Here is a 15,115-nt window from a genome sequence, read left to right as displayed (position 1 = left end):
AGACTGCTAAATAAATCCATTGTGATCAGCTGCACGCAACGATTGGATAGTTTGGCAGTACAAAGTGGACGCAGCTACATGAGTACAGCCCTTTACGTTGAGTTACTAATACGCCGGAGCGCTGTTGTTTGTTTTTGTTTTGTGTTACAGAGGAGTAGAGGCTAGGGAGCTGCAGCCACGGAGCCAGAACAAACCCTGGAGCATGACCACCACTGCACGGCACTGCACGGCACAGCACAGCACGGCACGGCACAGCACAGCACAGCACGGCACAGCACCACAACACCACCTGTCCTGGAGCACTTTTCCGTGCACAAAGGTGGATGTTTGGGTTTTCTGTGTATTATTGTTTGAGACTGTAAACCCGCTGTATTCACTCCCCCATACCATTGCTGGCAGAGGGGGCAGATTATATTATTTTATTTAATAAATACGGACGTTTTTCTAATTGCATTGAACTGTTTGGACATTCACTTCTTCCCCATGCCACTCACATCCTGACAGGGGAATGAATACTGAAATCAATCAATTACATGAGGAACAAGACATACTGAATAATTAAAAAGCCAATTTATTATTATTATTATTATTATTATTATTATTATTATTATTATTATTATTATTATTATTATTATTATTATTATTTTATTTTATTTTATTTTATTTATTTTTTTAAATGTGGGGGAACATTAATCTGATCCAGTATCTTTGAACCCTTTAAGGATTAGACTTTCTAGATTTTTGAAAAAAAAAAAATGTAAAAGCCCCAACCAATAAAATGAGTCTGGGGTCTCAACTCAGCCGCTAGTGGACATTAATCAGCATCACACCAGTACAATTCAGTGAAGGAAAGCTCTCCTAGGACTTTCTGAGACAGTGCCTTCCAGAGCCACTGTCTCTCACCGTTTAATGGCAGCAATTTCATTTCTCACTCCAAGTGCACTGCTGCAAGACCAGCCCACCACCTGGAAGGAATTCATTATAGGACATTGGACAGTTTGCACTGAAATTAATTTTTTCGACACCAAGAAAATATATATATATATATATTTTGTAAAAATGACATCTGTACTATTTTACCATGCTCTACAAACAAGACTTTCTCATTGAACCAGAAGCTCTGCTATACACAGCACAGTTTGTATTGTGAAAGCTGCAATCTTTATGAAATCAGGCTTCATAAACTAATCTTTTTTTTGTGTGTGTGAAGTTAAATTAATTCACTTAAAATGCACCTTCCTGTTATCATGCTTGGTTAAAATTCGAAACTCACACAACAGTTCCCAACCACTCCTGGCAGCAAGCCTATGTTGAATTCCATAACATCCAGACAACGCTGTCTTTATTTTATTTTAATGCAGCATTAGGCATCTCACATGACATTTCCAAATAAGGCATTGTAATCTAGGCCTACCCTGATTGCTAGTAATGACCTAACTGTAAAGGAATTATAACAATATGAATAACAGAAAAACTGGGTTGAGACTAGCCCTTTCCTAGAAAAATACCATCTAACGGAGTGAAATCATTTGCATACAAGTTCTCAGCCATTCTTTAATCGTTATTTTCTAATCCCCTAACCGGTGATGAATTCAGTCGACTGACTGACGGTACACGCTGAAAACTCACAGTACAGTCACGCACACACACACACACATGTTCACTTATGAGGACTTTGTATTGAGTCATATAGTGTGTAGATTTACTATTCTAAATACCAGAGGGGTGTTTCAATAATGAAAGTGGGGTCTAAAAGTAAATATTCTTGCATTGAAAGTTTTCTTTTAAAACTTGGACTGAATAAATGTTTAAACATTACAAAGATGAGACCAATGCCCTCATAAGGTACAGTAGGTATTGTCACATTTTCATACTTTGTGGGGACTTTTTCTGCCCTGTAAGAACACACACTGAGAAACGTACCCTGTAGGAACAAGTCTCTATTTGGTAGAGGGCAATTCACTCTCCATACCATGCACGTCTAATTCTAAGGCTACTAATAAAAGTATTATTTATTATTATTATAAAAGTATTATTTATTTCAAGAAATACAGAACAGGGTTCATAGAGGCTGTAGGGATTCTAAGCATTTGAAAAAGAATATGGTGACTTTTCTTTCTCTCTACAGCATACCAATATTCCACATTCCCATCTGCACCTTGTAAATCTCACCTCACCATCAATGTGGGGCTGCATGCCTAAGGATCCCAGACAATATACTATCACGTATCCCTTCAGAAAGATCTAAACACCTTGCAGACACATCACATCGTACTGGCTGCCCATGGTGGTTGACAGTGTTATGACAGGTGTTTTCTACTTTTTTTTCTCTCTAGCTTCTCTCTGAAATATTGTATTATTTTAGAAACAATTGAATTAAAGTACAGACTCGCTACAATGTCTTTCTTGTAAAAGAAACATCTTGTATTCAGTCTTAATATGAACAAGTGATGTTTCTATATTGCACTAACCAATAGTAAATGCAGCAAACACATGGTGTAATGGTTAGCATGCATGCCTTTGGCTTGGCAGGCTCTGGGCTCAATCCCCAGCTGGAGCTAAGTCAGTCCAGACACGTCTAATGGTATGAGCCCACTCGCCAGTGATTTCCACAGAGAATCACTGGATTTGGAGGGGGTTTATAAAGTAAGGAATGCTGCCTCCCATAAATGACCTCGCACTTGGGATAGCCACTACTTTAGAATAGTAATTAAACCACTGCACTGCAACTAAAATGTCCTTGTTTCAGAATAACTTGGGATTGAGCTCAGTCAGGGAGAAGCAGTAAGTAAATTGCGGTCTGGGGGTCCCACTGTTAGCTCTGTGGGAACTTTATATAAAATGAAAATGATACTTAATAATATGTTTTTAATGATGTGCCCTTGGCTATTCTTTAATAAAACCTCACAGTTCTCCACAAAGAGTGCATGATTGAAAGATAGATTATGTCGGCAGGGAAAAGTAATGTTAATATGACAAAAAAGACTAATGTTACCTTGTGTCTAACTGAGCAACTTTGTGCAAAAGTTGCGGCAGAAAATCTGAAGGATAATTAGTTCTGTAAAACACAGCCAGTGACAGATGCACTAGTCAGTTTTGTACAAGTTATAAAGATTTTTTGTTGTTGTTGTTTTTTATGATGCTCATTAAAGTGATTCTAAGCTACCAAAAGAGTTCCATAAATCGTACCTCTTCTTAAGTGAAACACATGTTATGCTTTTTTACTGTAAAACATATAACTTGTACTACACTAGGTTAACAGGCCATGCGTTGTCATTGACCTGGAGGGTGGAACTGTTCCCATCCCTTAAACTGATTCTTTCAATTAACCAGCCAGCTTTTCCCCCTATTGCCTGACATCCTTTCATCCGGTAACATGAACCGGAAGACCTAGGAAGTGCAAGTGTGAAATATTTCCTGAAAGCAAGGTATTGAAACTGAGAACTTTCTTTAATCAATGCAATACCATTTGTCACGTTTTAAATTAAATGAAGGGCGAACTACCTCTATACCTAAAACTCATTTCTCTGATGAGATATGCCGATTCAATCCCAGGCTTCCAAGATGAAGTGCTAAATCCAAGTTGAAATGCGAAGTGTATTGTACCACCTTACCCCATCTCTAGGGACTTAAACATCTTTTTAACGACCCAGAAAGACCCCTGACAGCTCCAGAGGCAGCCTGCACTAAGCATCTGCTTCTTGAAAAGGCAAGAGAAGCCCATTTCTGTCGGGGACAACGTACTGGAACGCATTTTAAGCATTAACATTAAGAAGACATGCCACTGCCTTTCAAACAGTCGAGTGTCTTAACACAGCTTTCCCTTTGGATCCCCTTTCCCCACTAGGGGGCACTGCTGTCTGCTCAATGTCATTGAGTATGTTTTTAGTTTATTTTTCTAACTATCTTTTTTATTTTATAAGGACAACTATGATTGATGAATTTATCAGAATTGTTTTTGTCTGCATTTTTATGATATTAAAACACTTCCACAGGGAGCAGGATAATTACATTACGACCACAACCTGCAGAAAGTCAAATCAACATTAACCTCACCTATTATCTTATAGGGGTCACTAGTATTATGCGGAGGTCTAATAAGTCTCACGACACATTAACTAAATTTTTATGATGACATTGCATTTTACCATAAAATGCCCTCATTATACTGATTCTTGAGGGATAAAAATAATCGGTATATAAAAACATAACTGCTGTTTAAAAACATGTTTAGTCATGCATTTCATTAAATCTAATAAATCCCTAATTATTCATTATATAAATATATGCAATTGTGCTAGATAAGCGCATGTTTGTCGACAAACCTTTTTTGCACAAATTAAAGAACAAGACAGAAAAGCTTTTCAACAGCTTATTCACTCGGTGGTATTGGCATTGGCAGTATCATGGCTTTACATTGTGTTCTATGAAAGATCCTGCTTCTTGGCTATTCCCCACCTTTATCCAATGAAGCTGGTTTTAGGACAGTAATGTTTACCTGGGCTTATCTCTGCCAAAAAATGCTGTGTCAGGTATTGTTGTTTTTTATAATGCTCATTAAAGTGATTGAAGCTAACAAAATAGTTCCATAAAAGATACCTGTTATTATTCAAAACACATGCATCACTCATTTACTAACCTGCTTGCAGTCAGCGACTGACATGCTTTCAGTCAGTAACATGCTTTGACCCAGAACAAATGCAAGTGGAATACATTTTCTGAGAGCAAGGTATGGAAACTGAGAACTTTTACAGTATAGAAGCAGCTATTTTAAAATGGTAATACATGTTAGCTGTATATGGTTTTTCTTCAAAACTACAGATTAAAAGCAGTTAATATAATACTGAACTATTTTTTATTTTCATTCAGGGATAGGATTCCATGATTTCCCAGGGATCAGTGTGTTATAACTGGTCTCAATAAATGAATGCAATGAAAATCATAGCACACCCTAGTGCAAATTTATAACATTTCAAACCAGTTCTCAACACATCCAGAATATTCTTATAGACCTGCCAAATCTTTAAAATAAGTTGAATAATTCAGATATCAAGGTGAAAAGACAAATAACTAACCAGTCCTTGTGGTTAAGCATTTGGATACTTCAGTAAATCTACTACATTACTTAAGGCTAAAGTTAAAGTCCAAGCGAGAGGGGAATATGACAGTTGCCATCTATTGGCAAGTCAGGGTGACTGCATGCAATACAAGTTGTGAACAGACTGAACAGATTCAGGATCCTCATTTAGGATTAAATATGTTTAAACTTTTACAAATTGGAAGTATTTGTAACCAATCAAAAAAGCCATTATGAGAAGTCCTCCATAACTTTTTATAAAATGCTGCCAGAATATTTTGGACAATGGTTAAACGTTAATACAACATTCTAAACACTCGGCTAATGTTTAAAAGTACAAAACTCTAAACTACCTCTACTAGGTATACAACCAAGCATCACACTGTCTAGACATCAGCCACCAGATTGCCTATGGAGGGCAAATTGCAGAACCAAATAAAAGTATGATTATTTAATCAGTTCAAGAAAAGGGAAATGCAAAATGACCGCTCAAATGTAGATCCCTGTGCTACAAGGTATTTCAGCAAGCAACTTACATATCATCAGGGCAGCTGCTTGGCCTCTCCAGCCTGCCTCCAGTCCTGACAAAGTGTAAGACCTCCAGGTTGGTGCGGGCAGGGTACGGCTGCTGCCCCAGAGTCATGATCTCCCAGATCAGGATCCCAAAAGACCTGCGGAGAGAGTAAGAGCAGAGGAAAAAACTTGGATGAGTTCACCTGGAGCCGTCCGATACCTTTAAGAAGGTTCCAGAAGCACATTTTTTTATTAGGGTCGTCCGACACCTTTAAGAAGGTTCCAGAAGCACGTTTTTTTATTAGGGTCGTCCGACACCTTTAAGAAGGTTCCAGAAGCACGTTTTTTTATTAGGATCGTCCGACACCTTTAAGAAGGTTCCAGAAGCACGTTCTTTTATTAGGGTCGTCCGACACCTTTAAGAAGGTTCCAGAAGCACATTTTTTTATTAGGGTTGTCCGACACCTTTAAGAAGGTTCCAGAAGCACGTTTTTTTTTTATTAGGATGGTAATTCCCTCTCAGGATGCGCGTGGAAAGAAAAGAAAAAAGAAAAGAAAATGGGCTACATTTTTAAACAAGCATAATATCATGATAGCAATTTGTGATAGCAATGATAGCAATATCTTGTGACAGCTCTCTGGCTGCCAATACAGAATCAGCCTTTGCATTTTGGGAAATTAATTTTGTGCCAAAAAAGTGGCAACTTGATTGCAATGCATTTGGGAATGTTTAGCGGGAGCCAAGGCTCTTGTATGTGATCAGGTGATGTGATTAAGTTAGAAAGTCACGTTTGGATTTCCAGTTTCTTTAATCCTTTTGCCCCACAGTGACGTGTGCATAGACTATAGGCCTACAGTATGTCTTACCGCACACCCTGTCATGGGTTATTGCTTACTTAACTGTCACTTGTGTTTTCTTATTTATTAATACTCATTAACAATATTTTTCATTAAAAAGTAATTGCCGCAGTATTGGACAATTCTTTGCAGAACATACATTTTTCTCTTTGCAGATTTTATGAAACTTTACTGCAGCTATCCGTGGGGACTAATTAGGAAGTTCAGCCAGAAAAGCTCACTTGAGTCCAATCAGACACTTCCAGATTGAGCCTGTTGCAAAATGAGCCAACAACCAGACAGGTCTCTTTCATACTTAAACAGAAAGGTACACATTGAATAATTTTGAGGAATTGTGAAACATTTGTGGTAGTTTTGTAATGTGGACTAATGTGTTCTGGGGATTGAAGTTATATTGAAGACATTTTAGTATAGCAAGTCTTGTTTGCCTCATTTAAAAAGCTCATCTAGCTGCCCCCACGTTCAGCCTTGAAGTCTTTTCAGAAGCTATTTTGGCTGGAATAGTCAGTTAAGAATGACAAATAAGGATAAAAGCAGAATCAACAATAAAGAACCAGACAAGAAATACAATATTAGGAAAAGGTAGATTATATAATTAATAAAATATCTAAGATATATGTACTTGTTTAGTTTGTAATGTAATTAAGGTAAGCTAGGACACAAAACCAAGGTCTCTTGGCTCCCAGTCCACACAAGAGTAGGAAACGTAGGGCTGCTGAAATGTGGCCTGCATTAAACGTCAAAGAATCCTTCAAAAACAAAGTATGAACTATACCTGATGACTACAATTGCCCCACAACGTGAAGGAGAAGGAGATGGTAATTTTAACTGACAGACAAAATGAGGGTAAGAACTGAGAACAGGAGGCACACAGTTATTTCCAGCCATTTTCAAGATGTCAACAGGGTGGGTAATTTGTCTTTATTGATATCACATCAGACAGGTGAATTTATGCAACTTAAATGTTGGATTTGGACGAGCAATGGATGAACCTAAAAATGTCCTGAAAAAAAAAATGTCAAAAAAATAAAACAAAGCTTTAAAATATATATATATATATATACACACACACATTTCTTTAAAATGGTTAGTGTTTTGATAACAATGTACTGTAATCAATTTGTATGCCTTGCTAAATTAGTGGATGTTGTATAGTTCTTCATAAACCAACCCGATTATCCTTTAGCAAAACATTGAAATAAACAAATAATTTATATTATAAATCGTAAAAGAGAGAAATCAACCAATCATCATTAAGGATTCCAGTACAAATGTTTCAGAATTCCACTACATCTTATACTGTGTACAGATGTCATCCCATGCATAAGACACAGTCCCTTGGTACAATTTTCATTTTGTGATTTCATAATAAGTTATATGAGTCATGTGTAGGGTGTCACCTATTACTCACCCGAACTGCACATGATAACACTTCTCATACAATAGGAGACACCATACACACAATGTATTAATTTATACAATGAGACACCCTAAATACAATATATTAACATATACGACAAGGCTTTCAGAAGAAAACAGTAAACAGCATTTTATCAGATAAATAAATAACCCATAACATTTCACATGTTGTATGATGAAACTGATCAAACACAACCCATAATACTATCAATTTCATTATAAGATTATACAAAACTACTGTCTTGTTATATAACCCCTCTGTTTTAAACTGATTAATTACATCTGCTTTTGAAACTGAAATGATATACATCACGACACAATAGCCCTTTCAATCCTCCCATTGTGCTTGGAAAGCAAAAATTAACAATCATTCATTTCCAGTGACAGACTCATGAAAACACTGAGACTGAATAACCAGGATTATTCAGAATGCGGAAAAAGAGCACGCGCTTCTTAACCACATTGAGCTGGAAGGTTGCTTGTTTAAAAATGGAAGCCTTTGCTTTACTGAAGTACAGAAAATCCAAATAGTCTATGCAAAGGACGGCCAAGTCTCTTTGGAAGGGGTACAATGTAAGCACCTGCATTTGTCATGCTCTCACTAACCATGATCAAGTGGTGAATGTTTACACTGGAGTATGGATGATGGAGCACACTTTGCATTGAAGGAATCATGTCTCTTCCACTTTCATGAAACCCATTTAAATAGGGAGTCTCCTCTTTAATTATAGAGACGTGCTCAAATTTGTTGGTACCCCTCCACAAAAAACGAAGAATGCACAATTTTCTCTGAAATAACTTGAAACTGACAAAAGTAATTGGCATCCACCATTGTTTATTCCATATTTCATAGAAATCAGACTTTGCTTTTGATTTTCTATTCAACATAATATTGTAAATAATAAAACAAATGAAAATGGCATGGACAAAAATGATGGGACCGCTAACCTAATATTTTGTTGCACAACCTTTAGAGGCAATCACTGCAATCAAATGTTTTCTGTAGCCCTCAATGAGACTTCTGCACCTGTTAACAGGTAGTTTGGCCCACTTTTCCTGAGCAAACTGCTCCAGCTGTCTCAGGTTTGATGGGTGCCTTCTCCAGACTGCAAGTTTCAGCTCTTTCCATAGATGTTCGATAGAATTCAGATCAGGACTCATAGAAGGCCACTTCAGAATAGTCCAATGTTTTGTTCTTATCCATTCTTGGGTGCTTTTAGTGTGTTTTGGGTCATTATCCTGTTGGAGGACTCATGACCTGCGACTGAGACAGAGCTTTCTGACACTGGGCAGTACGTTTCACTCCAGAATGCCTTGATAGTCTTGAGATTTCATTGTGCCCTGCACAGATTCAAGGCACCCTGTGCCAGGCGCAGCAAAGCAGCCCCAAAACATAACCGAGCCTCCTCCATGTTTCACTGTAGGTATGGTGTTCTTTTCTTTGAAAGCTTCATTTTTTCGTCTGTGAACATAGAGCTGAAGTGACTTGCCAAAAAGCTCCAGTTTTGACTCATCTGTCCAAAGGACATTCTCCCAGAAGGATTGTGGCTTGTCAATATACATTTTAGCAAATTCCAGTCTGGCTTTTTTATGTTTTTCTGTCAAAAGTGGAGTCCTCCTGGGTCTTCTTCCATGGAGCCCACTTTCGCTCAAAAAGCGACGGATGGTGCGATCAGAAACTGACGTACCTTCACCTTGGAGTTCAGCTTGTATCTCTTTGGCAGTTATCCTTGGTTCTTTTTCTACCATTCGCACTATCCTTCTGTTCAATCTGGGGTCGATTTTCCTCTTGCGGCTGCGCCCAGGGAGGTTGGCTACAGTTCCATGGACCTTAAACTTCTTAATAATATTTGCAACTGTTGTCACAGGAACATCAAGCTGCTTGGAGATGGTCTTGTAGCCTTTACCTTTACCATGCTTGTCTATTATTTTCATTCTGATCTCATCAGACAACTCTCTCCTTTGCTTTCTCTGGTCCATGTTCAGTGTGGTGCACACAATGATACCAAACAGCACAGTGACTACTTTTCTCCATTTAAATAGGCTGAATGACTGATTACAAGATTGGAGACATGTGTGATACTAATTAAAGAAACTAATTAGTTTGAAATATCACTATAATCCAGTTATTTATTATCTTTTCTAAGGGGTACCAACAAATGTGTCCAGGCCATTTTAGAATATCTTTGTAGAATAAGCAATAATTCATCTCTTTTCACAGCTTCTTTGCTTTATTCTATGACATACCAAAGGCATGCAAGTATACATGATAAAATAGCTTTTAGTTTCATCACTTTTCAGGAGGAATGAAGCATTATTTCAATGAGCTGTAAGGGTACCAACAAATTTGAGCACGTCTGTATATACGTTGCACGTAATTGTAGCAAACAAAATAGTTCCATAAAATGTCTATTCATTTTCTAGGTCTCAAGTGTGCAGTTTTGAAAGAAACACATGTTATAGTACATGTATTATGTACATTTGCTTAATGGTTTGTTTGTTTAACATTCTTTTTAATCTTGCCTCCTGTTTTAGGACGGGCGTGTCTGTTTGTGTGCACCATCTGGAGGTATTGTTTGTATTTTCTATGGGCAGCAGTGTGGAGTAGTGGTTAGGGCTCTGGACTCTTGACCGGAGGGTCGTGGGTTCAGTCCCAGGTGGGGGACACTACTGCTGTACCCTTAAGCAAGGTACTTTACCTAGATTGCTCCAGTAAAAACCCAACTGTATAAATTGGTAATTGTATGTAAAAATAGTGTGATATCTTGTAACAATTGTAAGTCGACCTGGATAAGGGTGTCTGCTAAGAAAGAAATAATACTAATCTGGTACTGCATGTGTTTCTGCACATTTGAGACGTTTGTAGCTAATTGAAGTTATTAGGAATTATTTTGTTAGCTACATTTACATTAATGGTTGTTGGCGATGACATATGAACCCACAAAAATAAAGGAGGTAAGATATGAGCCTCATAATTCCCTGTTTAAGTGGCTCTGAGAGTACAATGGTTAGGATGCTAGCACTGACCATACCAAGCTTTATGACAACTGGATACAAAGTTCTCAAAATATACAGTAACTCCCGAACTGAAGTGTGACACTTGCATGCAGGTACAGGCCCCAACACAACACAACACTTGAGCCCCAAGGTGGAATTTCGTGAAAGTCCAAAATAAAACAAAACAGACAAAACAGTAGTTTGACTTGGCTATTCTGAAGCTCGGCTACTGCATGAGGGGTTACAGCTAATGTAATGATTCCATAAATCTGACTGGTTGGTTATGTGGGTCTCACATGCAGTTTTGAAAGAAAAGCATATTATAGCAATCGTGTACTTTCATTGCTAGTATAACAGACTACCTGAAAGTAAGGCATGCAAACTTTAACCTATGATGGTACCAGATGATTTTTCAGAATGAAAATATCAATTTACTCTTACATGTGCTTCTTTCAGACCTGCAAAGGCAAGTCCTACATGGTGAAAGGAAGTAAGGTTTATGGAATTATTTTACAAGCTACAACCCCTTTAAAGTGTAGAATTTTTGAGAGTGTTACCTAAAAATACAATGAGCCAATTATATCGTTGCCAATTTAAAGAGTAAGTAGCGGGGCTCCGAAAAAGATAGCGTTAGACGTCACCACGTGTTGTTACAACTGTTTAGTAACTTACCTGCAATTTTTGTAAACATCCTGACAATTTTTTTACACTTATAACTTTAAAGTCTGTTTCAAAGCTCTTTTCAAAAAGGCCGCTCTAGTGTATTGAGAGTGTAAGGATTATTGACCACATTGTCAAACAGGTAACACTGCAATAGCAATCCATGATGTGGTACGGAACAGAATCGCTCTTCCTGCAGTGATTTAAATGACAGATCGTAAACCCCAGTGCACTAGAGCGGCCATTTTGAAAAGAGCTTTTAAAACAGACTTTAAAGTTGTAAGTTGTCAGGATGTTAACAATGGAAAGAGAAATTGCAGGTACATTTCTTAAACAGTTGTAGCAACACATAAGGATGTGTAACACTATCATTTTCAGATCATAGCTACTTGCTCTTTAATAGAAGCAATATCTGAATTTTACTTTTCTATCTCATTTATTGTCCCTCGTTACAATAGCTATTCATTAGTGGTTTTCAATCCTATGAAAAATGTAATATAAGCCATTTAATTGGATATACATTTTTAAAAAGCTCTGGCCCCGCAGGTTTAAAGGAAACCTTTGAATATTAAATATTTCATTTAAATGAACCCAAATGAACACTATAAATATTAGCTGACATCACTGGTTGATAAAGCGCAATTGCAAGAAAGGTTGAAAACATTCAGTTTGAATCTGGACTCTTTCTGATCAAAACCGGTGTGATACTTAACATGCTGTTTTATCTTGTTGTTACATGGCGTTGGGTTGTCTTGCTGTTTTAGAAGATAGGTGTTTAGACACAATTCCACAAGTGTTCAGCATTATTGTCAAACGCCTGTCTGGTATTAGTATTTTAGGATTAATACCTTATTTCCATGGACAGCCAACTCGAGTGGGCTCGAACTGGCCTGAATTCTCCCAGAACTCAAGTTGATGGACAACTCGAGTTGGTGAAAAAGGAGATGTTTCCATGTTTTTCCGAGTTACCCGAGTTATCACGTGAGTTGGGCAGGAAATACTATCGATTTTCCCCAGAAATACTTGCGAGTTAAAGGTCAAGACCTGAATTTGCTGCATATGGTATTACAGTCAAATTGTTAACAATTTAAAAGATAAATCCATCTAGATATTCTTTCGCATTTGTTTTTACGCAGTACATATACCTCTTGGCAGACTGGTATACAGAACAGGTTAAAGAAGCGCTGGACAAGAGAAATAATGTGTCAGGTGTCAAAGTGGATATGAGAATGGCAGTGATGAAGCCATTTTGCTTGAAAATATTAAAATTAGACAGTACATTTCCATCAAAGAATTTACAAAAATCTGGAACTGATCTGATGCGATCAGAAACCCAGAGGCAATGTAAACTGTGCCTGCTACTGACAGGACTGTTCTTTTTTATGTTAAGCATTTTTTGTGTGTTTTTTTTTTTTTTTACAACGGTTTAATTAAGTAACAGAAAAAAACTGTTTATGCCAGACTTGTTAGAAAGTCTGCAACAAAATGTTTGATTGTTATTGTCAATACATTGTACAACGACTATTACTGAGGACAGTACCCACCATGCAGGTATCTCAAAGTCCATAAGCAAAACAAAACGATAAAATAAATGAGTTCTGCACTGTATAAAACTGATCTGATTTCACCAGTGCTTGCTAGTCTAGTAACCAGTTTGAAATGATTTCAAAGCAAATTAAAGCATTTTCGTTTCGGCTTTATTGTAATGTTTTGCATGTGGCAATACTGTCCTACAATTACTACATCATACTGATCATTCCACTGTGTTATGTTGTGAACCATAGCTAAGTTTTAAAACAGAAAGATAGCAAGCAAATGCTTATTGTAAAAATTAAGGGCCATATAAGAACGATAAATACTGTAACTGATTAGAAGGCCTTCTTTGTTGTTCAAGTTGCTGCAGTGACATTGTAGATGCTATAATGAGTTACTGTAAATGAGATACTGTTTTAGCAGACAGATTTCATTAATTAAACATTTATTTGAATGTTTTTGGAATTAAAAATATAAATTCAAAACTGGGTTGCATTTTTCTTTGTGAACGTGCCAATTTAAAAAACGTCAAAATCCCCCAAGGTAGCAAATTTGCTGAATTTAACAGCCAAAATGTCCCGTTATACTGTATGTGTCCACCCCCTACAACCTTTTTGACTGATGTAATTTCCTCCCAGCCCGAATTCAGACTTTAGAATTCAGGTCAGCACGAGGAGTGAAATCGGACCAACTCAAGTAATTTAAACATGGAAACAGGTGGGGGGGCAACTCGAGCACATATCCGGGTAATGTGGTTCATGGAAACGTGGTATAAGGTAAGCAATATTTTGTTGGAACCCTCTCACCCCTAGATGTTACACAGGTGTTTTAATTTCTTTAATTTCTTGCACTGGTGTAACCAGGACCTGCTTCCATTCCATCCTTCCACTTTTAATTCCCCGGTAGCAAAAACTGAATAAACTCTAATGCAAAATATTTCAACATATAAATGTCATTACCTAAAATACTGTGTAAGTATTTACATGTAGTCTTTCCAGTAAACAAAGAATATGTGTTTATGGAGAAAATAACAAATCTAAAGACATTATAGAACAAGGCCTTCTAGTCTTTCTGTTTTTATAGTATACATTCTTGAGCTCTGTTGTATTCAGTGTGCTCCTGAACCTAAACGTAAATACAGGTATACAGTGTCTTCTGTGTAATAGAACCCCCTTTTCAGTAATGGTTAGGTATCAGGCCTCACTACTAACTGTACTATCGTATCAGTTTATGTCACCTTCTTTCAAACAGTGGTTTAATCATTTTAAAAACTTTTTTTTTTTTTTTTAATATATAATTTCTATGTTTCATTTGCTTAATTGCACAGGGCACATGTGGGAAACCACTTCCCTAAGTCACCAATTTGCATACATACTACACCACAAAGAGACACAAATGAGTGTCAAATGGAAAAGGGTAATTTTCACATCTGAGTTACAGCACATGTTAATTGAGACTGGGAATGCCTGTGCCAAGAGGCTAAAGATAATTAGAGCTTTAATGGAAGCTGTTAAGTTGTTCGGAACTCTTCACATCCATTCCTTCTATTGCAGCATACTTTAAAGGATGTTTTACTGTCTACATAGTGCTGGTATTGGACTACCGGAACACTGCTTCAAATATAATCAATTTCCTCGGGCAGCCTTATTCGTTCACATGAAATACTTTGTTAAAGATGCCATGGCCAGGAAACCAATACATAAACGACACCTGAAATAAATAACACACATTCGACTGCACCAAAGAGTGTTTCTCTCCTTTCTCCCCCCCCCGGAGCTGTTTCACTGTAAGATGGTACAAATTATACATTTGTTTTCCAGCCGAGTCAAAATTAAAGGATATTCAATTATCCGTTTCAATTCTGAAATAAAAAGAAAAAAACATGTTGCATGAAAATGCATTTCATACCTATTTTATTAGCCTATTATGTGTTCGCGAATGCAGTTTCTACCAGGCTTGCTAACTCTTGTCCTTTTTCAACCACAGGATACTTATTCTGAAAGGACTCTCTACTGAGGTCATTAGATGTAGTGTTTTATCTTTCTATTTTGTTTCAGG

The 15,115-nt window shown here is 37.2% G+C and overlaps 1 protein-coding gene across 2 annotated transcripts in view; it reads right to left on the bottom strand.

The window, feature by feature from the left end:
• The window catches only part of LOC117407157 (proto-oncogene tyrosine-protein kinase ROS-like), a 124,411-nt gene that overhangs the window by 37,131 nt on the left and 72,165 nt on the right, over window positions 1-15,115 (bottom strand). For both annotated transcript variants that reach the window (XM_034922726.2, XM_034922727.2), the window contains exon 42: window positions 5,614-5,748. In XM_034922726.2, the coding sequence (XP_034778617.2) occupies window positions 5,614-5,748 (135 nt within the window). The remainder of the gene's footprint in view (window positions 1-5,613; window positions 5,749-15,115) is intronic.

This window comes from Acipenser ruthenus, chromosome 8 (assembly GCF_902713425.1).
Source record: "Acipenser ruthenus chromosome 8, fAciRut3.2 maternal haplotype, whole genome shotgun sequence".
NCBI lineage: Eukaryota > Metazoa > Chordata > Actinopteri > Acipenseriformes > Acipenseridae > Acipenser > Acipenser ruthenus.
The sequence above is the reverse complement of the archived record's forward strand: the minus strand, read 5'-3'. Positions and strand labels throughout refer to the sequence as shown.